The 27,118-nt window shown below is 36.8% G+C and overlaps 1 protein-coding gene across 3 annotated transcripts; it reads left to right on the plus strand.

Annotated features, from left to right (window-relative positions):
- The first annotated feature begins 468 nt into the window (after positions 1-468).
- Positions 469-27,118, plus strand: PLSCR5 (phospholipid scramblase family member 5). 3 transcript variants are annotated; one of them, XM_044946255.1, is made up of 8 exons: positions 475-721; positions 6,303-6,466; positions 11,457-11,499; positions 13,479-13,699; positions 15,896-16,057; positions 21,264-21,425; positions 25,418-25,500; positions 26,934-27,118. In XM_044946255.1, the coding sequence occupies exons 1-7, from the start codon at positions 709-711 to the stop codon at positions 25,454-25,456; spliced, it is 804 nt and encodes a 267-aa protein (XP_044802190.1). In that variant the 5' UTR covers positions 475-708; the 3' UTR covers positions 25,457-25,500; positions 26,934-27,118. The 3 variants fall into 3 exon arrangements, with proteins under 3 accessions (XP_044802193.1, XP_044802190.1, XP_025146086.1); XM_025290301.2 differs by lacking the exon at positions 26,934-27,118 and adding an exon at positions 25,588-25,700 and having other exon boundaries at positions 476-721; XM_044946258.1 differs by lacking the exons at positions 11,457-11,499; positions 26,934-27,118 and adding an exon at positions 25,588-25,700 and having other exon boundaries at positions 469-721.

The following is a 27,118-nucleotide window of genomic DNA, read 5'->3' on the forward strand; positions in this document are numbered from 1 at the left end:
AAGCAGTTAAATATTACCTCTATGTTTCATTTAACTTTAGATTATTGAAGGTTTGTATTTTCAAATTCCTCTGATTAATAAAATTCAAATAAAAATAAACGAAATATATATTTATGCATATAAATAGCATAAAATAATTCTTTTCTTGTTTGTTACAGGGAGACAGAGTGGGAAGAAATCCTGAGAAAACATAAGAATACGACTGTCCAAACATTAACAAAATTTAAAAAATATCTTTATAACTGTCAGAAATCTACATGTGATAGAATGTTTTATCACAGACTCTGTTACAGGAGATTGCTAGAAATTAGAAAAACAAAATATTTCGGCTATCGCAGTCAGGCAAAAAATACATATTTCAAGAAATAATTTTTAAATATTAAGTGGAAATAAGGTCCATAAAAATAAGTATTGCATATTTTCTTTCCTGGGTTTTTATTCTTTTCCAATTGGTCCTTCAGCCACCAAGTGGGATGATGGTTTTTGAGTAGTGTGCACTTTTGATGATGGCTTTGTCTCCTCCTGTTGTTCAAAATGATAAAACACAGCATCCAGAAGCTGCGAGGCTCTCCCTTTCTCTGGTGTTTGTAAGCTGACAAGAAGCAGGCACCCTCTGAAGTTCTATGCCTGCTGTGTTTCTCTTTGCTGCAACAAGAAGAGCCTTTCTTTTAACCTGGCTGCCTTTGGATAAGTGACTCAGACATATTCATGGCCTCTAAAGGTAAGAGTAAATATACGCAGCTAATAATATTTCCCTTATGACTGAAAATATAGGTTGTAAGGTGTTACAATCAGTGAGATTGATACTTTAAAACCTGTCACTTAGTTCTTTGGAACTTTGGAGTTTTTAACTTTGAATGCCAAAGAGCATGTTGCATTAAATATATGGAAAAAAAAAACAAAAAACCCACTCTACCTAAAAGAATCCAAAAGTTAAGATGTAAACAATGTTTTTATTATCATAAATATAAACCTTAATGAGAAGAGCTGCAGAGCAAAATTTAGAATTGGAATATTTAATTCCAAACACAAGTTGATATTTCCAGTTTAAAGAGATTGGTAGAAAACTTTTCACACATAAGTTAAAAGTGTTATAGTTCAATATTTTTAAATTTCCTATCTGCTATTTAAAATATGTGATACAGCCATTTATTGTAGAGAATTAAATGTGTGTTCTCAGGAGATTCTAGCAAATTTAATGGACTAGAAGCAAATATTTCTGAACAACGAAGCAAAAATCTTTGAAAATTTATTTGATGGTAAATTATACATAAAAACTAAACAGAAACTAATTTAAGCAAACAGATTAATTAAAGACTTTGGGAGGGGGGACTGGTAAATTCTCCTCACAACCCTGAAAATGTAAATCTCATTAGTGCTGTCTCACTTAAAAAACTTCTCAGAAGAAAAGGGATATGCTGCTTTTAGGTAATGGGTTGCAATCTCACTAAAAACACTTGTGAAATGATATAAAAATGAAATTATAATGTGTTTTCATTCCATTATCAGAAGAAGCCATTAAACTCTGGGCTCTAATGAACAGTTTTATCATGAAGAATTGTGATCAGTATAATTGGTGGAAACCTTTTAACCTAATTACAAATAGGATTAAGAGAGTCCACCGATTTAAAATATCCTAAATTAAATTAATGATCCACATCAGAGAAATGTGTATACTTATTTGCTTCCTTTGTCAAAACACACTTAGGATGCTTTTTAACCTGAAACAAAGGAAGTAATTTTTTTTTTTCACTTTTTGTCACCGTACACTAGTCTCTGAGTATCACTGGGAAAGTTCAAGCAAATTGTAAAATATAGACATGAAACTTCAAAATCATGAATTTTAATATATGTGTGTCTCATTTTTATATTTGAAGACAAAATCTTGGCACGTTCTTTCCTTCATTTAAGACTGACACTAAGACTCAGTCCGAAACATTTCATCACTTTATCAAGTGAGAGTTACAGCAACAACTGTAGGCTGTACAGTAAAGGGTTGCAGAGGATGTGAAATATTTATAAGCTAGTTATACATTTTTAAAACAGTAGATAGAAATTCAAAGCCAGATAGAAATTCAAAGGAGTTTCTTCTTCAACTGGTGGTCGTAGTCTTTGAAGAAACTTGTGACTAGAAAGCAATATTATGATCAAAATATGATTAATCTACCAAAAAAAGCAGTGATGTTCAGTAATGATAAGGGCTCAAGACTAAACTTAAGAGGTAAAACTTTAAGTAGAAAACTAACACTGTTTCTGCAACCCAGTCAAAATATTTAACAGATAAAGTGGGTAAAATATCTGTGAGAGGACCCTATAGAACTTAAAAGTGAAAAATGAAGTTTCCTTTTGAATTAGGAATCTTGTTTCAGGGGGCAAGTCACTTTATCATATTTTTGTGGAGTTTTATTCAAATAGATTTAAAAACATTATTTATACTGTCATGATGTCCTCGGGCCCATTAATCTGTATTGGTAGATAGCATTTTCCCAGGGAATACAGGCTAGTTGGACATTTCACAGGCAGTTCTGTCAGCACCACTAAATCAAAAGATAGTCTGGACTTTGGATGCCATTAGAACTGAAGAAATATTTGTGTGGTCTGAAGTCCCCTAGTTAGTATAAACAAACACAATTGATGAACACTTTGGTCTCAAACTTAAAGTTTGAGAAAAACAGGCATTCCCAGGATGATCTAAACTGAAGAGAAGCTTCAGTTTAGATCTTCAAAGGCTCTGCTGCTCCAGTGTAAGCCAAAATCCCAGAAGAGCAAGCAAGTGATCTCAGAATGGTGTTCTCAGAAGTGTCTGACTGAGCCTCGACTTCCTAGTAAAGACTTTGGACGTGATCTGGGCTGCAGTACATTAACGCCATGAAATCTAAAGCCCTATGTGAGGAATGTAGAACCAGTTGCCAGACATTCAGTAACCCACCACATTCTGTCAGAGCAAAATAATTTACAAGATAAATTTGGAATAATTTGCTAATTTTTTTAACAGTAAAATTGGCAAAAGAGAATCTAATAAACTTTTATCAGTTGTTATTAGAAATTAATCCCTACACATATTTTTTTTTTTTTACCAATTGAAGGATAATGTGTGTACAGTTAAGTGCATAAAAGGCACCAAACTTAAGCTCTGTGATTTTTAAAATCAGGATGCGCTACCCAAGACCAAGATATAAAATATTTCTAGCAGCTCATAAAGATCCCTTACTATTCAATAGCCATATACTTCCATCTCTGAGATCAAACACTATTATGAATTTTATCATTTTAAACTAGTGTTCCCCAGATCACAATTTTGTCTCTGTTCCTCTGAAAGTCAATAACAACAGTGCATTTGGCACTACAGCCAATGAAAGGATGTGTGTACCCTTTTATTATTTTCCAGGTGCTATTGCTAGTGTGGCATTCGCTCCTCTCCCAAATCTGACACGGTGTTACATAGGCTTCCTCTCAGTTTTCTCAGCTATTCACTCTTGGGTAGAGGTTCTCATTCAGGCCCCTTTCCCTAGAGTAAGAGGAATTCTGAAGCCTATATCCTTTGTGTCTGTCCCAAATCTGAGAGAAGTTCAGGATGGGGGACTTTGGGGAAGCAAATTGCTATAATACTGTCAGTATGGGGCTCTATTTTCATGGGGCCAAATGACAAGTTTGTTTCCATTCATTCACACCCCTAAAGCATGTCCAAATGCTAAATGTCACAGACTAGTATAATCTTAGAGATCCATTTTGTCTACTCCCACAACCTTATGGTTAAATAAATAATTGGACCATCTGGCAATTAATGTTCCTCATTAACATCAAATAAACACATGACCTTAATGAGCCAGTTGTTCCTAGTAACAGTTTATGTTAGTGTCCAAAGGACCACACCTTGAAGCCTATATTCGTTCACCATTTTTTTTTTTTTTTAATCTCTCTCAAATGCTCATACAGGATACGTTTGGGAAACAATGAATGAAGAGGAATGAATACTATTCAAAAGAAAATCAGTCCTTTCTTCAAATTTACTCTTTAGAGGTTTACAAGATTCAGAATAATACTGCCCCTCAACAGACACACACACTAATTACATGGACTTGGGTGTCAGTGCTTAAGAGAGACCATTTAAATCTACTGTGAATTATAAAGCTGTTACTCTGATTTTAGTATAAGTACAATGAATGCTTATCCAAATCTTTGTGCAGCTGTCATAAATATGTTCTTCCTATTAATCCAGAGCCAGTTTTCCTTGTCCTTCCCATTCATAGGTCTTCAAAATAGTCTAAGTTTGTTGTTCATTGTTGTTCAGTCACTGAGTCTTTTTTGAGTCTTTGTGATCCCATGATCTGCAGCATGGCAGGCTTCCCTGTCCTTCACTATCTCCCAGAATTTGCTCAAACTCATGTTCATTGTGTTGATGATGCATCCGACCATCTCATCCACTAAGTTACTTTTCTTCATAATGGCTCCTCTGATATTTGAAAACACATATCATGAACCTTGCTCTACACATACACTCAATCTAAAATAGCAACATGTAAATGAAATGAATGCACATGTGAGATGTCTGACAATATGACTTAATAAAGATGAGAAATGAGAACACAGATAGTCTTGAAAAAAATTAATGGTATCTAATGAGGAAGACGGAGAAGGCAATGGCACCCCACTCCAGTACTCTTGCCTGGAAAATCCCATGGATGGAGGAGCCTGGTGGGCTGCAGTCCATGGGGTCGTGAAGAGTCAGACACGACTGAGCGACTTCACTTACACTTTTCACTGTCATGCATTGGAGAAGGAAATAGCAACCCACTCCAGTACTCTTGCCTGGAAAATCCCATGGACGCAGGAGCCTGGTGGGCTGCTGTCTATGGGGTCGCACAGAGTTGGACACAACACAAGCGACCTAGCAGCAGCAGCAGCAGCAGCAGCAATGAGGGATAGTCAAAGGTGGTCATGTGAGAAAAAAAGGGAAAAATAATAGTAGAAAGGTAATAAAATATATTTTTAATGAAAAAGAAGAATTTTGCATGTACCCCTTATAGGTCATATGCATAATATCACATGGGCTCCAGATTAATGCAGGATAAATAGTAAATTTCCAAATTTCAATATAATCGATATCTACCTAAGAGATAATCAAAATAGTAACAATTTTACCTGGCAATAATATAGAAAACAGGTGATTATTTGAAAAATCAAAGCCAAACATTTTATAATTTTCTAATTATTTTATCTTTTATAATGTTGGATGAGCTACAAAGGGATTAACACTGTCAAAAAAGATTTTGGATGCGTATTGGGAAATCACAGCTAAATTTAAATATTACACTGCCCTTAAGAATCTCATAAATTAGTTTCAAATATTCCCATTAGTTCTCAAAGTATATATTGTTGGTCCCACAGCATTAGTTTACCTGGGAACTTATTAGAACTGCAAATTCTCAAGCTCCATCCCCACTCCATCCACTGAATCAGAGTCTGGAGTGAGCCCAGCAATGTGTGTTTTGCTAAGCCCTCCAAGGTGGTTTTTGGTCTTCCCAGGTTGCACTAAAGGTAAAGAACCCATCTGCCAAAGCAGAAGACATAAGAGACGTAGGTTCGATCGCTGGATTGGGAAGGTCCCCTGGAGAAGGAAATGGCAACCCAATCCAGTATTCTTAACTGGCAAAACCCATCGACAGAGAAGACTGGTGGTCTATAGTCCATGGGGTCACAAAGAGCTAGACACGACTGAAACAACTTAGAGGCAGGCCAGGTGGTTCTGCTGCAGGCTAAAGTACAAGAACCACTGAATTAAATCTATGCATAGTGGAATGACTGATGAAAAGAGACAAAATAATCTTGGAAATTATGAGGCAATTTCATAATATTTGAAGAAAGGAGAATATACTCAAAAGTCATTAAGTATGATTCAAAACGTATGTCTAAGGTCATCCTTTTATGAGTAGAGAATGCCTAGTTTCTTTGGCCATTGATTTTCCATTTGTAGTTTATAATCTTTCAGTTCTTTGAATAGAAGTTTCACTTGCTTTCAAAAAACATATTTTCTAAAATGATTTATTTTGTCCAAATTATCCAACTTTTTCTCACAACTACATTCCTTTTTCTCTGGGTTCAAGGTGAAGTGGTGGTGACAGTGAATATAGAAAATGAAGGAAGGGGCACTGAAGGGAGAGGCTAGGTGGGAGATACTCTACTAGGTGGGAGATACTCTACTAGGTGGGAGATACTCTACCGTGTAGCAGGGAATGTTACAAGACAGACTAAATAAAATGGTCTACATTTACATATGGGCTGGAACTGTCATTCTCTTGCAGATGCAGAGAACCAAAGAAGCAGAGGTCCGCCTGGCTTTCTTCCAGGAGCTTCAGACCCAGACCATGGTCTTCACATCTTACCTTCCAATCCAGGGGACCAAGTATGGCAGCGGGGTCCCCCTCCACCAGGGAATCTCCCTCCTGGTCTAGAATATTTAAGCCAGGTGCTTTTCTGTCTATTTCTGCAAAGTTTTTTCCCTTTAAGACAAATACATACTTGGTTTCTTCCCCTCCAATCAAGACTAAAAACTTCAGCAAATAACTTATTGAAGTGAGAAAAGCATTATACAATCTGTCTTTTATTTATTTATATTACTTGGCAGAAACTTTTGCCTTGTTTTATAACCACTTCTATTTTCCTTATTTACCTGACACAGAGAGAAGACTAAACATTTTTGATTGAGCTGTTTAGCACCTTATCCTTCTTCTCCTCATTGCTCAAGGTGTCAGCAAATTTAAATCCTAGAGGAATTGTCTAATATGTCTAGTCACTTACAGTTATTTAATTAAAGGATATTAATTGAGTACCTGTTATAGTCAAGGCACATAAAAGGTATAAAACCTAGTTCCTCTCACCCAAACGTTCTGCAACTTTTTTGGCAAAGACAAAAAATGTTGACAAAACATTTTGTCAACAATTAAAAAGTGTTGACTTTTAATTTGGGCAGGTGTACAGAGAAGAGAGGGCTTCCTTGGTGGCTCAGGGGTAAAAAATCCACCTGCAATGCAGGAGACACAGGTTCAATCTCTGAATCAGGAAGATTCCCTGTGAAAGGAAATCCAGTATTCTTGCCTGGGAAATCCCACGGACAGAGGAGCTGCCTGTGCTACAGTCCATGGGGTCGCAACAGTTGGACAAGACTTAGTGACTAAACAAAGAGAAGAGAAAGGCTGCTAAAGATCAAAGTACTCAGGATATACTTTCTCAGTGAGTTGAGAGCTTAACATTATCAATTGAATCTCAAAAGGTGGATGGAAATCCAAGAGAAATCAAGCTATCAAGTTAGCATTACTGTCTTCTGATACTTTTGCCATCTCTGAGCAAATTTGCTTGAAAGATCGTATTAAGTATAGTCACTGTTCTAGTCATCGGAGGGTAAGCAGTGATTCAAGCCTTATAATAAATCAGTCAAGAAATATCATCTGAATTTTATGGCATATAAGTTGCAATTGATATTTGTATATATTATTGATGCTTTAATATTTATCTTACACACGATTAGAAATACACTTACACTAATATTGAGATGTCAGCACATGTGCTGCAATTTTCAGCTTGTTTGGCACTCTTTCTAACTATAAAGTCTAACTCCTTTATCAAAATCAAATCTCTGTGTTAATTCCCTTAAGGTGCAAGAGATTTCTGTTATGCCTGATAGGGTTTAAGCTGCACACAGCATATGTTCCTGGGAAAATGTTTATAATTGCAGATGCCTTCTCCAGAAACCCACTGGCAGACAAATGTACTTTAGAGACTGGAGAGCTCAGGGAGATATGTAAAAGAGCTGGAAAAGCTAACCTACCATCTTCCATCTGCAGAAAGGATCAGCTGTAATAGCTGACTAGAGTTGATTAACTGCTGCAAGCTGTTTGGGAATGTTGTCAGACAAGGTTTTGCCAAGTATAAAAGTGATATACCAGTGCCAGAGGGCTGGGGTTTGATGATCACATATGGCCATCACATATTCTTTTTCCATCCATGAACGATGACATACCCAGAGCCAGATGCTTGACATGAACACACTTTTTTTTCATATTTGATAGAGATATGAGCCCACTGCTTCAGTTCTAAAACAAAGTCAATTTTCCAAATGTATACCTTTGGTACTCTTTTTCAGAAAATAAAAATATTTCACAAATTGGTGGGTATTTTCCTTCAAAGGGAATGGATTTTATAGTCTTTATACTAAAAGAACACATTTGCTTTAAAGCAGTGCATACAGAACAGGATGAATAAGCATTTAAAAAGTTTAATACTTCCAGTTTGTGAGAAACATATATATATATACATATATGAAGAATTTTGTAAGCTTTTATCTAAACACCACAATAAAATTATGAATATTTGAAAATAGTGCATGCTTCAATAAACAAACAGGAAAATATTCAATAAAAATGCTTCCAAATTAAAATCTCAATGTAAATATTTAAAAAATCACCTACTCTCTTTTAATCATTATTATCCAGTAACTATTGATAATCATATTTTCACTAACAAATTGAAAATAAACTCCCAGGTGGCAAGTGTATGTGTGTGTCTGTGTATATGTTTATATACACATACATATAAAAATATTTGTATATACATATATATTTACATATGTATGTGTATACATATATGTTGTTCATGTATTATAGATTGTCCTGAGTCACTTCAGTCACGTCTGACTCTTTGTGACTGCATGGAAAGTAGCCCTCCAGGTTTCTCCGTCCATGGAATTCTCCAGCCAAGAATACTGGAGTGGGTTGCCATTTCCTTCTCCAGGGGATCTTCCCAACCCAGGGATCGAACTATATTCATTCTAAGTTAAATTAACATATTCATAATAGTCAATAACATTTTATCCTATAAGCATCAAAGGATGACTTTTATTTAGTCATCTACAGATCAGAGTACTGAGTTAAAATTTATAAAGGCACATGTAAGATTCCATTTATTTTGAAGTACTGGGTTGACCAAAAGTTTCTTATGGTTTTTCTGTAACATCTTATGGAAAATTCCAAATGAACTTTTCAGCCAACCTAATACATATATTAAATTGAATCATTGATACCTGTAAGCCTGATAAATTATACATATGGATTGTACATACATTTCCAAGGCTGTCATTCGGTGTCCATTCTGAAGCTTTCTTACTGTAGGAGTGCTCTGCTTGTCCTAACACCTGAATACAGGATGTAATCTGTTTAAAGTTTCCAACAATTCCTGGTCCATCAATTAATAGCAAAAGATGAAAAGGCTCTTTTGGACCACAGTTTATAAGTGGCCCAGGGCTACTTAAAGGAAACTAGAAGAACAACCAAAACCAGGACCCTCATATCCAGAAGGTTTGTCCACAGAGAGAGATCACATTCGAGGTTATTAGAGAAGATGGGTGAGTATAAGAGTAAATAGGGAGGAAAGGTACTCAGAAGTTCCACAGTGTCACTTAAGAATTGTTTCTCCCAGTTCCTAAGATTAGTTAAGTTATGCTGGTACAGCAGAGTAGAGAGCAAGTTGAAATCCATGGTATCACTGCCTGGGTTCATATCCCAGCCTAACCACTTACAAGCTCTATGATCTTGAGCAAAACCACTTTCTTTCTCTGGGATTGTTTCCTCACATGTTACATGTAATGATATCCTGTTCTCTGATGTGTGTGAGGACTCAGTCAGACACTATGTCAAATATCCAGCACAGTGACTACCTCAAGGTGGTCATTAAATAAACAACCACTATTATTAGATGTTAGAGATGCACATTTATCCTTTTCAGCCAATAGTCTCTAAAGTTCAGGGCTGAAACTTGATCCATGACATAAATAGTCAAAGTTCCTAATCTCAAGCCTTATTTTCGCACCCCAAAACTTCTTCTCCATCTCTAAGTTACGCCTACACACTGGGGGGAAAGAAAGTGCTAGTCACTCCGTCGTGTCCAACTCTTCAACACCCCATGAACTATAGCCCACCAGGCTACAGTCCATGGAATTCTCCAGGTAAGAATACTGAAGTGGGTAGCCATTCCCTTCTCCAGGGGATCATCCCCACCCAGGGATCAAACCCGGGTGTCCCTCCTTGCAGCAGATTCTTTACCATCTGAGCCTCCATAGATGCACTGCTAAATAATCACGCGTGTCCCTTCTCTTCTGTCAACCCTCCTTTTTCCTCAAAAGAGGAAAACAGAACTAACAACACTACATACAAAGACCAATTCCGATTTCTTAAAGATTTAGTCATAGTTGTTTAAATATGTTCTAGAATATCTTATATCATAAATTATTTTTGTAAAAAATATATCTGTGAATCTTGGAAAGGAGGGCATATGTACACTCTTATCAATAATAAGAAGAAATGATACTAGCTTTTACCTCTACCTCAGGATATACAAGAAGAATGAAGGAAATAAGATAATTTCATATTTTCAGGGTTTGTGATTGCCCAATCAATTCCAAATGTTAACAATTACTACATTTATTTGAAAGTTATCAGTGAGTTTGTTAATGTGAAAAGAGAATAAAGTGAAAATTTTAAGGCAAAATAGAAAATTAAGCATTCAAAAAGGCAATAATCAGCACTGTATTCAGTGTTAATGATTTTACTTTAGTGAATCTTTAAGTGCTGAATATGAAAATTAAAATATACACAGATAAAATTCATTCTAAGAATATATTTTAAATATTTCCATAAAAAAACCATTTGTATTATATTCTATTTAACACAGTCACATCTCAGCTACCTGTGACTAATTTATCTCTGTAAATTAACTTCATTTCTAATTGCATAGGCAAATTTTAATGTGTCATTCATTTAGAAGCTAACTCTTTTCTGCTTAAACTGGTATTTTGTTGACAGGATTTATGGATTTTTTCCCCTTAGTTCAAAGAAAAGTGTGACTGGAGAAAGAAATTAAAGAATTGCCTTTCTCAGCTTTAACAGACTTTTCATCACAATCAGGAATGAGTTACTACTTGACAGAGTGAAGTAGTTAGGGCTGAGAGGAGAGGCCAAGCATGCAGATCATTATTGTTTGCATCCTCTTGGTTCATTTCTTTTAAAGAAAGAGAGAGTGAGAAAGAAGTTTAAAACCTCATAGGCATTCTTATTCAGAGACTGTTTGAAAATATTCTCAAGGGTATTGGTATAATTTCCAAGAGCTATCTTATCACCACAGGAAAAACACAGAGCTAACCACAGTTCCTATTCTTATTCAGAGCAATTTTGCTTTGAAATTTTCAAGGTTCTTGTAATTTTTACTTGAGTACAAACCATGTTAGCTTTTTTTATTTTTTCCTTCATTATAAAATGTGAGTTGTTTTCCAACATTTTCTGCACAGAGAACATGAAAAACACCTAATTTCATGTAGTCCAGTAAACAGGTTGATAGTAAGAGCTGCAAAGATTTTCAAAGACCTGTGATGTAATACTTTGTATTTCCTTCATGTCATCTTTTAACAGTTAGACCTGATAATTATACACCAGCAGGTGGAGCTTCTTGGAAGTAAGTACATTCTGTAATTATTAAAATTGTTAAATTATTAAAATTATTAAAGTATTTTATAAAGTTAAATGTTTAGGAGAGAATTTAATCAAAAAGAGCACTAGGTCTATTTTTTTTTCTGGGAAAGTTTTTTAATTTATTTTTTAATTGAAGGATAATTGCTTTACAGAATTGTGTTGTTTTTTGTCAAACACCAACATGAATCAGCCATAGGTATACATATGTCCCCTCCCTGTTGGACCTCTCTTCCACTGAAAGTAAAATTATTAGTCTGATATACATAAGCCTAAAAGCATAAAACTCCCCAAATCTTTTATGATATTGTCATTAGGAATGTAATATTATTTTTAATCTTGAAGTAATAAAAGCTATTTGATCATTTCCATGGCTGCTAATAATTTAAATTTTCTTAACAATTTCAGACATGGAAATTGAGGCTGAGACCAACAAAAAACCATCAAAATAAAGTTCTACTGTTTTATCATACTGTCAGTGATTCATCAAAAACCAAATCATTTAACAGGGCACAAATTTATAATGCTGAATACTCAAATTACTTGAGTATGTTTGTCCTTAATATTCTAGATAACACCTAAAGTATGTCAAAATTGAAATAAATAAATAGCATGAAGCCGTAGTTCAGTTCAGTTCAGTCAATCAGTCGTGTCCGACTCTTTGCGACCCCATGAATCACAGCACACCAGGCCTCCCTGTCCATCACCAACTCCCAGAGTTCACTCAGAATCATGTCCATCGAGTCAGTGATGCCATCCTGTGTCGTCCCCTTCTCCTCCTGCCCCCATTCCCTCCCAGCATCAGAGTATTTTCCAATGAGTCAACTCTTCACATGAGGTGGCCAAAGTACTGGAGTTTCAGCTTTAGTATCATTCCTTCCAAAGAAATCCCAAGGCTGATCTCCTTCAGAATGGAGTGGTTGGATCTCCTTGCAGTCCAAGGGACTCTCAAGAGTCTTCTCCAATATCAAATTTCAAAAGCGTCAGTTCTTCGGCGCTCAGCCTTCTTCACAGTCCAACTCTCACATCCATACATGACCACAGGAAAAACCATAGCCTTGACTAGACGGACCTTTGTTGGCAAAGTGATGTCTCTGCTTTTCAATATGCTATCTGGGTTGGTCATAACTTTCTTTCCAAGGAGTAAGCGTCCTTTAATTTCATGGCTGCAGTCACCATCTGCAGTGATTTTGGAGCCCAAAAAAATAAAGTCTGACACTGTTTCTACTGTTTCCCCATCTATTTCCCATGAAGTGATGGGACCGGATGCCATGATCTTAGTTTTCTGAATGTTGAGCTTTAAGCCAACTTTTTCACTCTCCACTTTCACTTTCATCAAGAGGCTTTTGAGTTCCTCTTCACTTTCTGCAATAAGGGTGGTGTCATCTGCATATCTGAGGTTATTGATATTTCTCCCGGAAATCTTGATCCCAGCTTGTGTTTCTTCCAGCCCAGCATTTCTCATGACGTACTCTGCATAGAAGTTAAATAAGCAGGGTGACAATATACAGCCTTGATGTACTCCTTTTCCTATTTGGAAGCAGTCTGTTGTTCCATGTCCAGTTCATAGATATAGTACCAAATAGATTTTTAGATAGAATCATTAGTTTCACTGTGAGTTGTCCCAGTAAATTCCATAACAATGACAGAATAATTTGAGTACTATCCTTCTTTAGAGCATTGCTTCCCTAGTTGTAAAGTACACAAGTGTCCAAATAGGTCATATAACTGGAATCAAAATTTATCAATTGCACAGCTCTTTTCGCAGAGTCTGCTTTGATTTCTATGGCTAAATCCTCAAAATTTAGAGTACAGAAATAGATTTGTCTGAAGAAGGTACCATGTACTTAATAACTAATCAGTCATGCTGCTTTATTCTAATAACACTACTATTTTTACTCATATAAAGTTTTGATACTAAGCAGTAGCATGCTTTTGATAATTTTTTTTTTTTTGCTCCATTAGTGATACTAGGCACTGAGACCGCCAACAAATATGAGATTAAAAACAGCTTGGGACAAAGAATATTCTTTGCAGAGGAGGAAAGCATCTGCTTCAACCGTACTTTCTGTTCCACTCTGCGATCATGCGTTCTGAAGATCACCGATAACTCAGGTCAAGAGGTGATTACAGTCAACAGGCCCTTGAGGTGTAACAGCTGCTGGTGCCCTTGCTACCTACAAGAGGTTAGTCACTGACCTGGGTGTGCTTTTATTTTCCACAGTTGGAAAGGGTAGCAATTATTTCTTTAATAAATGACATGCAGCTGGCGATACAAGGTCATTAACCTTTCAATTGGTTGAATTAGAATGTTGCTCCTTTAAGATCAGAACAGCTTAAGGATTTGGTGATTCACTAATATTTTTTTTTTTCATTTCCAATGAAAAACTATAGTGGCTTCCGTGGTGTTAATTTGGAAAGACAGCTCATGCATCATGTAAATGAGACACATCCTCCTGAATCTCTGTATTAGCTAGGTAATATCTGTAATTTCCACCATTAAGCAGATTTACTCTTCATCTTATTGGTACAAAGTTCAGGGAGTGCTGAGTGATACTAAACTCTCCTAAAGGAATCTCCTGGGTCAGTATTATTTTTAGAACAGAATCTCATGTTCCATTTACCCATTTATGACAAACTTCAAGGTTCAGCAAAGAGTGTGTTATTCTTCTAGAGGGAATCATTTGATTATTATATTTTAATATATAATAGATTTTCATCACCTTTTAGTAAATCTATAGTAATAACTTTCATGGACATGATGCAGTTAAGTTTATGTGGAATATACACTTACTTTGATCTCTTTGATATCAGGAACATCTAAGTGAGAAGAAATAGATTTTACTCTCTACATTTTGCAATGGAGGAATCTGAGGCTTAGAGGGGCCTCATCTATGATCACACATCTAGAATGTATCATAAGAGGGATTTGATCCAGGTATCTTTTTTCAAACCCAAGTTTCTTTATTGAGGACCTATGTATAAATATTCTACTTAGCACAATGGGAAGTAAATATTAATACAGAACTCTCATTAAGTAGAGAAGTTTCTAACAATATATGTTGAAGCTAATTCTGCAACTCTTTATAAGCAATTATCTGGTCAAGTGATAGGATTGCTAAGGTACTCAAATTCTTGCAGCCCAAGAATTTTTATCCTTCTACTGGGGATATTCAATATCTAATATGCCCCAAGATGCTTAAGTCAGTATAACCCAGAATATACACCCATTATAACATTTCTGACAGTTAATATTTTATTTCAAAGTAACCCCATGTCGACGACAGAGGATGAGATGGCTGGATGGCATCACCAACTTGATGGATGTCGGTTTGAGTGAACTCCGGGAGTTGGTGATGGACAGGGAGGCCTGGCGTGGTGTGATTCATGGAGTCGCAAAGAGTCGGACACGACTGAGTGACTGAACTGAACTGAACTGAACCCCATGTCACATAAACTAAACATAGGATGCATCATAATACTGATTAGTATATTTTTAATTTGGTTGAAATCAAATCAATTACTTTAGAAGTGATCCTAGAACAAATCTATGTAATTCTAAGAAGTCTTATTGAGAATACCTTTGTCTATCCAAAAACACTACAGACATGCACATAAAACTATGAATTTAACAAGTAAGAAAAGACAAAGGGAGATCAGATGATGGAGAGTTGGCTTGATTTAAAAGCAAATAATATTCATCATTTTCACCCACTTCCAGCTTATTTTATTAATACAAAGTATTTGAACTGGCTAAATAAATATGTTGAAATACAGTATGATAGACAATTAAGAAATTAGGGGGATGAATGATAATGGAGCAAAATACTAGTCAGCTCTGAAAATGCAAATGATATTCTTTTAATGCTTTGGACAAAATGAAACAGAAATCACATTGGTGTGTAACATAACTCTGCAAGAAGCATTTGTTAGCACAGAGAAGCTGAAGTTGATAAATCGAAGAGGAAAAAAAAATTATAAGAATCAAGAAGTGAGGCTTAAAAATAGATGTGTGTTGTGACAACAACCAAGAGGGGATAAATATGAAGTATATTATAGGAAACAACTTCAATGCTTGTCCAACTATTGTACTTGGAACAGACATGGCAAAGAAGCCAGTATCCCAGGGTCAGAAGACAGGCCTGGGGTAGGTTTTCCTTAGGGAATGAAGATCAAAGACATGGACTTTTAGTGGATCATGAGGAACACATATCTATACAGTGAATTTCTTTGTTTCTAAAAATTATTTTAAAAATCCAGTATAGCATAGAAGCAGATATTTAGAATCTTTTATATACTGTTTAGAAGTAAGCAGACATTATAGTAAAATTAAAATACAATAACCTTAGGAAATCTTATTTTATTATTATCTCTTCCTACAGTTAGAAATCCATGCCCCTCCTGGTTCTGTAGTTGGTTATGTTGCACAGAAGTGGGACCCCTTTCTGCCTAAATTCACAATCCAAAATGCAAGCAAAGAAGATATTTTGAAAATTGTTGGCCCTTGTGCAACATGCGGCTGTTTTGGCGATGTGGATTTTGAGGTACGATTGACAAATGAAGGACTGTTTCACTTAGGTCCTGATTTTTTGCAACATAATTCAATTTTTTAAATGTTCAACTCATGAAATATTTCTGAAATAAATTCAGAAAATAATATATTTGTGAAATAATGGAATAAGTAATATTGTACATGCCCATAATAACTCATAATTTCAGAGACATAAGTTCAAGAATTTTTTTTTAGAACATACTACAAAAATTTGATGTGTGTGAAATTATAGCACCTATGGTATAAAGCAAATATATTTAGTTTAGAATCACTGAAATCACATCTTCTTTCCTATATCCCTGGTGGTAACATATCCCAAATCTGATCTCAAGAGCACACTCCATTAAAATATCATTAATTTAAAAGCTATGTAAGTAAGACTTGCTAACTTCATTTTGTATAACAATCTATTCTCATATAAACATATGTGTGTAAATCAGAAAGCAGTAAGTACTTGCAAATTCAATGTGTAATATGAACTATCTTAACAGCTTTGTTCAGTTGCTAGGTGGTGTCCGATGCTTTGCGACCCCATGGACTGCAGCATGCCAGCCTTCCGTATCCTTCACGATCTCCCAGAGTTTGCTCAAATTCACATCCATTGAGTTGGTGATGCTATCTAACCATCTCATTCTCTGCTGCCCTCTTTTCCTTTTCCTTAACAGTTTTTCTTAGAAATAAATCTTAGAGGAAATAGTCTAAAGTATGTACTCCTCAATTAGAAGGCTTATTTTTATTCTTTACTCTTAGGAAAGTTATGCCAAGAATTTTTGGAGTTATGACAGCCCATTTTGTAAAATGTACATTGTATTCTAGGTGAGTCGTGTTCCCTGAAATCCTGTAAACTTAATGTCCTATTACGATACACATGAATGAATAGAGTGAATAAACAAAAAAGAAATACATACTTTAGACTATTTCCTCTAAGATTTATTTCTAGGAAAAACTGTTAAGGAAAAGGAAAAGAGGGCAGCAGAGAATGAGATGGTTAGATAGCATCACCAACTCAATGGATGTGAATTTGAGCAAAATATTATACAGTGGAAGTGAGAAATAGATTTAAGGGACTAGATCTGATAGATAGAGTGCTTGATGAACTATGGACTGAGGTTTGTGACATTGTGCAGGAGACAGGGATCAAGACCATCCCCATGGAAAAGAAATGCAAAAAAGCAAAATGGCTGTCTGAGCAGGCCTTACAAATAGCTGTGAAAAGAAGAGAGGCAAAACGCAAAGGAGAAAAGGAAAGATATAAGCATCTGAATGCAGAGTTCCAAAGAATAGCAAGAAGAGATAAAAAAAAAAAAAAGCCTTCCTCAGTGATCAATGCAAAGAAATAGAGGAAAACAACAAAATGGGAAAGACTAGAGATCTCTTCATGAAAATTAGAGATACCAAGGGAACATTTCATGCAAAGATCGGCTCAATAAAGGACAGAAATGGTATGGACCTAACAGAAGCAGAAGATATTAAGAAGACGTGGCAAGAATACCCAGAAGAACTGTACAAAAAAGATCTTCACGACCCAGATAATCACGATGGTATGATCACTCACCTAGAGCCAGACATCCTGGAATGCGAAGTCAAGTGGGCCTTAGAAAGCATCACTACGAACAAAGCTAGTGGAGGTGAAGGAATTCCAGTTGAGCTATTTCAAATCCTGAAAGATGATGCTGTGAAAGTGCTGCACTCAATATTCAAGCAAATTTGGAAAACTCAGCAGTGGCCACAGGACTGGAAAAGGTCAGTTTTCATTCCAATAAAGAAAGGCAATGCCAAAGAATGCTCAAACTACTGCACGATTGCACTCATCTCACATGCTAGTAAAGTACTGCTCAAAATTCTCCAAGCCAGGCTTCAGCAATACGTGAACCGTGAACTTCCAGATGTTCAAGCTGGTTTTAGAAAAGGCAGAGGAACCAGGGATCAAATTGCCAACGTACGCTGGATCATTGAAAAAGCAAGAGAGTTCCAGAAAAACGTCTATTTCTGCTTTATTGACTATGTCAAAGCCTTTGACTGTGTAGATCACAATAAACTGTGGAAAATTCTGAAAGAGTTGGGAATACCAGACCACCTGACCTGCCTCTTGAGAAACCTGTATGCAGGTCAGGAAGCAACAGTTAGAACTGGACATGGACCAACAGACTGGTTCCAAATAGGAAAAGGAGTACGTCAAGACATATTGTCATCCTGCTTATTTAACTTCTATGCAGAGTACATCATGACAAACGCCTGGCTGGAAGAAGCACAAGCTGGAATCAAGATTGCTGGGAGAAATATCAATAACCTCAGATATGCAGATTATACCATCCTTATGGCAGAAAGTGAAGAGGAACTAAAAAGCCTCTTGATGAAGGTGAAAGAGGAGAGTGAAAAAGTTGGCTTAATGCTCAATATTCAGAAAACATAGATCATGGCATCTGGTCCCATCACTTCATGGGAAATAGATGGGGAAACAGTGGAAACAGTGGCAGACTTTATTTTTTTGGGAAACAAAATCACTGCAGATGGTGATTGCAGCCATGAAATTAAAAGGTGCTTACTCCTTGGAAGGAAAGTTTTGACCAACCTAGATAGCATATTAAAAAGCAGAGACATTACTTTGCCCACAAAGGTCTGTCTAGTCAAAGCTATGGTTTTTCCTGTGGTCATGTATGGATGTGAGAGTTGCACTGTTAAGAAAGCTGAGTGCCAAAGAATTGATGCTTTTGAACTGTGGTGTTGGAGAAGACTCTTGAGAGTCCCTTGGACTGCAAGGAGATCCAACCAGTCCATTCTAAAGGAGATCAGCCCTGGGTGTTCTTTGGAAGGAATGATGCTAAAGCTGAATGATGCTAAAGCTGAAACTCCAGTACTTTGGCCACCTCATACGACGAGCTGACTCATTGAAAAAGACTCTAATTCTTGGAGGGAATAGGGGCAGGAGGAGAAGGGGACAATAGAGGATGAGATGGCTGATGGCATCACCAACTCGATGGACGTGAGTCTGGGTGAACTCCAGGAGTTGGTGATGGACAGGGAGGTCTGGCGTGCTGCAGTTCATGGGGTTGCAAAGAGTCGAACACGACTGAGCGACTGAACTGAACTAAGAGTTTTAATATTTATGGTATTGTTTTTTAGTCGCTAAATCATGTCCTACTCTTTGGCAAACCCATTGACTGTAGCTTTTCAGGCTCCTCTATCCATGGGATTCTCCACTCAAGAATACTGGAGTGGGTTACCATTTCCTTTTTCAGTGGATCTTCCTGACCCAGGGATCAAACCACATTTCCTGCATTGGCAGGTGGATTCTTTACTAGTAAGCCACCATAAATCCCATTTATGGTATAGAGATGACCTAAGTAACCCCCTTTATTTTCTTTCTACTTCCACACAGAAAGTGAAAGTTTATATCACTTTAAGCCTTTGAATGAGAAACAGGGCAAGCAAATGAATAGTGGATAGTTTAATTCTAGATTCCTTCTAGTTGAAAAGAACTATAGACTTTTTCATATGAAATTATTAGTCTGAATTTATGTGGTACATTAGCCCAGAGAAGTTTTTCAAATGAAAAATAGGACTTAGGTTAGTTATAAAGGAATGACCTTGTAAATGTCTGAGTATAACATAAAAATGAAATTAAGCAATGACTTGTAATATCTTCAAGAGATGGGAAAAGCAGGCCACCTGACCTGCCTCCTGAGAAATCTGTGTGCAGGTCAAGAAACAACAGTTAGAACTGAAAATGGAACCACAGACTGGTTCCAAATCAGGAAAGGAGTATGTCAAGGCTATATATTGTCACCCTACTTATTTAACTTATATGCAGAGTACATCATGAGAAATGCTGGAATGGATAAAGCACAAGCTGGAATCTAGATTGCTGGAAAAAATATCAATAACCTCAGATACACAGATGACACCACCCTTATGGCAGAAAGTGAAGAACTAAAGAGCCTCTTAATGAAAGTGAAAGAGGAGAGTGAAAAAGTTGGCTTAAAACTCAACATTCAGAAAACGAAGATCATGGCATCTGGTCCCATCACTTCATGGCAAATAGATGGGGAAACAATGGAAACAGTGGCAGATTTTATTTTGGGGGGCTCCAAAATCACCACAGATGGTGATTGCAGCCATGAAATTAAAAGACGCTTGCTCCTTGGAAATAAAACTTATGACCAACCTAGACAGCATATTAAAAAGCAGAGACATTACTTGGCCAACAAAGGTCCATCTAGTCAAAGCTATGGCTTTTCCAGTAGTCATGTATGGATGTGAGGGTTGGACTATAAAGAAAGCTGAGCACCAAAGAATTGATGCTTTTGAACTGTGGTGTTGGAGAAGACTTTTGAGAATCCCTTGGACTGCAAGGAGATCCAACCAGTAAATCCTAAAGGAAATCAGTCCTGAATATTTGCTGGAAGGACTTATGCTGAAGCTGAAACTCCAATACTTTGGCCACCTGATGCAAAGGACTGACTCATTGGAAAAGACCCTGATGCTGGGAAAGATTGAAGGCGGGAGGAGAAGGGGATGACAGAGGAGGAGATGGTTGGATGGCATCACTGACTCAATGGACGTGAGTTTGAGTAAACTCCAGGAGTTGGTGATGGACAGGGAGGCCTGGCATGCTGCAGTCCATGGGGTCACAAAGAGTCAGACACAACTGAGTGACTGAAGTGAACTGATAATATTTAAGCAAATCAGTAATTATAAAATCTTAGCAATAAAAAAATAAATTATACTTGGAAATTAATTTTATCTAAAAATTTCCTCTAATATCTTTCTCAAAAATATTTTCTTTCTTTGTTTCTTTTTTTTTTTTTTTTTGCATGAAGAATTCAGATTTAAAATATGGACCTCAGATAGAAGGATTATCATCATGGTTAGACTATGTAATTGAAACTATGTACCTGCTGCCATCTTGTGGCAGTCTGGCCTTAATTACTTATTGCAGTTAAATTCTCAATCTGCATACATAAAGGAGAAAAAAAGAGATTATGATGGTTAAAAAAATGTCAGAAAAACAAAATTCCTGAATAACAAACTGGAAACAAATTTACAAACCTAAGATTATATAAAGGAATGAGTGCCATTGAATTGTCTTTTAAAGATGATGAATAAAATTATTCTTATGTCTCATGAAGTAAACATGGAAAAATGTAAAATCATAGGTTTCACCTTCAAATTTACAGCCTCTTATTTTCTTTTCAAAGGTGAAGACCATTAATGAAAAGCTTACAATTGGAAAGATTTCCAAGTACTGGTCAGGCTTTGTGAATGATGTTTTCACCAATGCTGACAACTTTGGGATTCACGTTCCTGCGGACCTCGATGTGACAGTCAAAGCAGCCATGATTGGTGCTTGCTTTCTCTTTGTAAGTGTGGTCTTAAAGATTGAGGTGGTTTATTTCTTTCCTTTTCACTTTCAGTTATTATAGAGCCATCCCGTTTCACATAGTTTTTACCCCACAGAGTCAGTTTTATACACGGAAGGCTAGTTTGTGGCCAACAGTGTTTAAAAGTCAGAATGTAACAGCCTGCATTCACATTGGGTAGCCTTTCTTCAGTGGCCCTCAAACCCCCTCTTCTCAAGGATGGATTCCCTATCTACATCCTACTCATCATTTCTCAATATTTGAGTTAGCCTTCTCTTTCGACTTTTTCTTATTTTCACTTCCAGTGAAAAATATGTAAACACAAATAATCACATTATTTATCCTGGGTAAGGTTCAGGGCTGTTTAATTGCTTACCAAGGAGTCATGTGATATTCAAAATGTGAAAAGTGCAGTTTTCTTGCCCTTCCAATAAGTACACAGGTACGTGAGTAAACAGAGATGAGTTAATATGTAGCAGTTTCTATTATTACAAAGATATAATGTCTTTGTCTTCTCAATTTAACAATTTCATCAAAAACATTTTCTTCTATATTGGTGATGAAAGAATAGAAGTCAAGTAATACTTGTGCCAAACTCTGACCTGATTTTCTCTGTTCCCCACTTTCCTTCTAATTTTTCCCTCATTGCTTACCTTTTTCAGCTCTTGTACTCACAAAAGTTCATGGAATTTTAAAGTAAACCTTCATTCTTCCTCTCATGTTATTCTTCAAGGCTTTAGGATCTTAAATCTTATGGTTATGTTAATATGTGCTACTGTGGGCAAAAAAAGTAGTCCTATTTACTTAGGCTCTTCTAGAGACACTTGAGAGTTATATTAACTAAAAATAATTCCTTGGTGATGCCATTCATAGATACTTAGAGTTTAATTAAAAATAAATATAGTAGCATTTTTTCTGACAGCAGCTTTAGAGAAATTATTTTAACTTATTGATTCCCTATCATGGGTACAGGTAGAATTAATATCAATACACAGAGTGCTAGGCTTTTATACTAAGTTGTCTCTTACTCCATTTTCATCTATAAATGTAACCAAGTCCAGTCAATCTTTCCTGTCACCACATACTTTTTCATTTTTCCATTCTCCTTATCTGTTTAGCAAGGCTTTTAATTTGTCACTTCCTACTCCCTTCTATTTTTTGACCATTCTGTATTTTGACACCAAACATACCGTGCACATAAACATACTCCCACCCTTTTCCCAAAACCTTAATTTGGTCTTCTGGTTAGTCTCCTTATTTAATGTTTATATTAAAAATATATTACCTTTAATCTGCCCTGCTGCTGCTGCTATTTAGTTGCTAAATTATGTCCAACTCTTTTGCATCCACATGGGCTATAGCCCACCAGGCTCCTCTGTCCATGGGATTTCCCAGGCAAGAATACTGGAGTGGGTTGCAATTTTCTTCTCCAGGGGATCTTCCTGAACAAAAAATCAAACTTGTGTCTCCTGCTTGGCAGGAGGGTTCTTTACCACACTGAGCCACCAAGGAAGACTTTAATCTGCCCTACATATATATTTTATGTATTAATAACAAGCTAATGGCAAAAATGTCAACAATTCCCTATGACTAGAGCACTGATTTGATTTAGGTCATACCTGAATGGTCTAGTGGTTTTCCCTACTTTCTTCAATTTCAGTCTGAATTTGGCAATAAGGAGCTCATGATCTGAGCCACAGTCAGCTCCCGGTCTTGTTTTTGCTGACTGTATAGAGATTCTCCATCTTTGGCTGCAAAGAATATAATCAATGTGATTTCGGTGTTGACCATCTGGTGATGTCCATGTGTAGAGTCTTCTCTTGTGTTGTTGGAGGAGGGTGTTTGCTATGACCAGTGCGTTCTCTTGGCAAAACTCTATTAGCCTTTGCCCTGCTTCATTCCGTATTTCAAGGCCAAATTTGCCTGTTACTCCAGGTGTTTCTTGACTTCCTACTTTTGCATTCCAGTCCCCTATAATGAAAAGGACATCTTTTTTGGGTGTTAGTTCTAAAAGGTCTTATAGGTCTTTATAGAACTGTTCAAATTCAGCTTCTTCAGCGTTACTGGTTGGGGCAAAACATAGACTTGGATTACTGTGATATTGAATGGTTCACTTTGAAAACAGAGATCATTCTGTCATTTTTGAGATTGCATCCAAGTACTGCATTTTGGACTCTTTTGTTGACCACGATGGCTACTCCATTTCTTCTAAGGGATTCCTGCCCACAGTAGTAGATATAATGGTCATCTGAGCTAAATTCACCCATTCCAGTCCATTTTAGTTTGCTGATTCCTAGAATGTTGACGTTCACTCTTGCCATCTTCTGTTTGACCACTTCCAATTTGCCTTTATTCATGGACCTGAAATGGGAAATAGATGGGGAAACAGTGGAAACAGTGGCAGACTTTATTTTTTTGGGCTCCAAAATCACAGCAGATGGTGACTGCAGCCATGAAATTAAAAGACGCTTACTCCTTGGAAGGAAAGTTATGACCAACCTAGATAGCATACTCAAAAGCAGAGACATTACTTTGCCAACAAAGGTCCGTCTAGTCAAGGCTATGGTTTTTCCAATGGTCATGTATGGATATGAGGGTTGGATTGTGAAGAAAGCTGAGCACTGAAGAACTGATGCTTTTGAACTGTGGTGTTGGAGAAGACTGTTGAGAGTCCCTTGGATTGCAAGGAAATCCAACCAGTCCATTCTAAAGGAGATCAGCCCTGGGTGTTCTTTGGAAGGAATGATGCTAAGGCTGAAACTCCAGTACTTTGGCCACCTCATGTGAAGAGTTGACTCATTGGAAAAGACTCTGATGCTGGGAGGGATTGGGAGGAGGAGGAGAAGGGGATGAGGATGAGTGAGGTGGATGAGGTGAGGATGAGGTGGCTGGATGGCATCACTGACTCAGTGGACGTGAGTCTGAGTGAACTCCGGGAGTTGGTGATGGACAGGGAGACCTGGCGTGCTGCCATTCACGGGGTGGCCAAGAGTCGGACACGACTGAACGACTGAACTGAACTGATAGCACTGATTGAAGTAACACCCCAATTATCTGAAAATATAACTTTTTTACTCCAGGGTCTGATAGAGAAACATACTTACTGAGACTATCAGACAGCATTCCATCCATTGCTTTTCTTTTCCTTTTTACCATAATATTATAAAATATTTGCACTTTGCTGTTGGTCAATATTGAAGAAGGAAATGGCAACCCACTCCAGTATTCTTGCCTGAATTCCATGGACAAAGGAGCCTGGCAGGCTACAGTCCATGGGGTCACAAAGAGTCAGACATAACTGAATGACTATCACTCACCCTTGGCCAATATAGCTTTTAAAACAATTTGTCACCAAGAATTATGTTTTTAATTTGTAAATGCTGTCTCCATTTTATTACCTTGTGGGCAGAAATCTTTAGAAAGTTGCTGGTGGGAGGATATTCCCTGATCCAAACAGCAAAAGTCACACGTATTCACAAGTAATTTGGTCTTTTGTTTGAGACTGCTGCTTCTGCTGCTGCTAAGTCGCTTAAGTCGTGTCTGATTCTGTGTGACCCCATAGATGGCAGCCCACCAGGCTCCCCCATCCCTGGGATTCTCCAGGCAAGAACACTGGAGTGGGTTGCCATTTCCTTCTCCAATGCATGAAAGTGAAAAGTGAAAGTGAAGTTGCTCAGTTGTGTCTGACTCCTAGCAACCCCATGGACTGCAGCCCACCAGGCTCCTCCATCCATGGGATTTTCCAGGCAAGAGTATTGGTGTGGGTTGCCATTGCCTTCTCCGTTCCAGGTTACTTAAACTCTGCTAATTAGATATGTGAGTGTCATGAAGCTTAAAACTTTCTGATTTTTCTCCTCCTGATAAATCACATGTTCCTGGAACACCACAGGGAAACATAATTGCCTTATATAATCAAAGCTTCCATGTAAGACTCTTGATCTTAATTGTTGGTTTTTTGTCAATTCACTCATATTCCATTTATTTATTTGTAGGATTTTATGTTCTTTGAACATTCACTGGCTGGATTATAACAAGCAAGATGACAAAAACAATAAAATATGCAGAATGTATTTCAGTAAGTAAAAGGCAAGTTTAAATGATCTCTTTCCCTTTGAAGAGGTCTATATTTGACGCTGTCTAATTCTTTTTCGTTTTCTTTTAGAAATCCCCTGGGCTCTGGATTTCATTTCTGAATGGTTTGACTATTGGCTTTTTTCTTTTTTTGTAACAAAATGTTAATTACTATATTTATTAAAGCATAATGTAATGAAGCAATTATCTGCTTGTGAATGCATGATAACTAAAGACAAGATGACTGACCGTAGCACAGTGGTGCTTTGAGAGATTACCATTCTTTCTTTTTATCCTTTTGAAGTTATTGCATGGTAAGCATGAAAGATGAGAGCTAAGGCTTGCAGCATCACTGATGAAAATTCAATGTTTAGAGAGCACTTTGAAGTTTTTCTGGTAGAAGGACTGGTTACTAATCAAAAGGACAGGGTTTCTAAAGTATTTTTTCATAAGCAGTCTTTTCTGCTTTGTTTATTAATCTTCTTATAGTAGAGAGACATTTTTACATTATAATGAAAAAGCTAAAAGTTGGGTAAATAATAGGTTTAAAGATGAGACAGCAGATGAAATCAATTTGTTCTAGTGGCAAAAGGCACAGTTACATTCCATAAAAAAGGTAATATTTACAAATCAAAGTATGCTTTACATACATTTATGTGCTAGGGATATAAATAAGCATATTAATAAACTTCTAAGCTAGTAAAAGCAGTGGTACAGAGCAGGAACTTTATCTATTTGCAGTAAAAGCTCAGTCAAAAAAGGAATCTAAGGCTCTGAAAAATAAACAGCCTCAGGCCTTAAGAACAAGCAAACAAAAACTAACAAAGCCTTACTACATGAAGCAAATACAGAGGTCAGGAAACACAGCCAATTCAATTAATACCTTCCATTTTAATGTTTTGAGTCTTCCAGACTTCTAGTCTAGTTGTCCATACATTTCCAAAGCCCATAAAAAAGGGAAAATTTCTTTTTATGAATGTAACAGTCCTTCTCCCTTTCTCAAAATGAGGAACAATTTTGTTCTAAGCAAAACATCATGTAAACTCTACTTTATAATTATGCAAATACGATCCAAATTTCTATCTACATATAAAGGTGTTTAGGGAAATTCTAGATAACACCCCACTTAATAAAGAGATGTGTTCCAAGCATCTGTTACTAAGTTAGTTGTTTGGAATCTGTCATCTAGATATAACATTGTATATGGTAGTTAAGTTCCCTAAATAACCCACACATTATCTATTTAGCTCTGGGTTCTGGATTAAGAGTTTTAGGTCGTGTAAGATGGAAAGAAAAAGAGTCTCTCCCATTTTCTGGTTCAGTTTCCTTTAGCATTCATCGTTCTTATTGTTGTTGTTCAGTTGTTCAGTCATGTCCAACATTTTGTGACCCCATGCTACTTTGCACCTTACCTGAGTCTTCCTCCCAAACCCAAAGGGCATACAGGAACTATGTATTTGCCTCAAGCCAGCATCAGTGACCAACTTGTGAGGAAGATCACCCTGCTTATTTAACTTATATGCAGAGTACATCATGAGAAACGCTGGGCTGGAGGAAGCACGAGCTGAAATCAAGATTGCTGGGAGAAATATCAATAACCTCAGATATGCAGATGAGACCAC

This window comes from Bubalus bubalis, chromosome 1, assembly GCF_019923935.1.
Source record: "Bubalus bubalis isolate 160015118507 breed Murrah chromosome 1, NDDB_SH_1, whole genome shotgun sequence".
NCBI classification, from domain to species: Eukaryota; Metazoa; Chordata; class Mammalia; order Artiodactyla; family Bovidae; genus Bubalus; species Bubalus bubalis.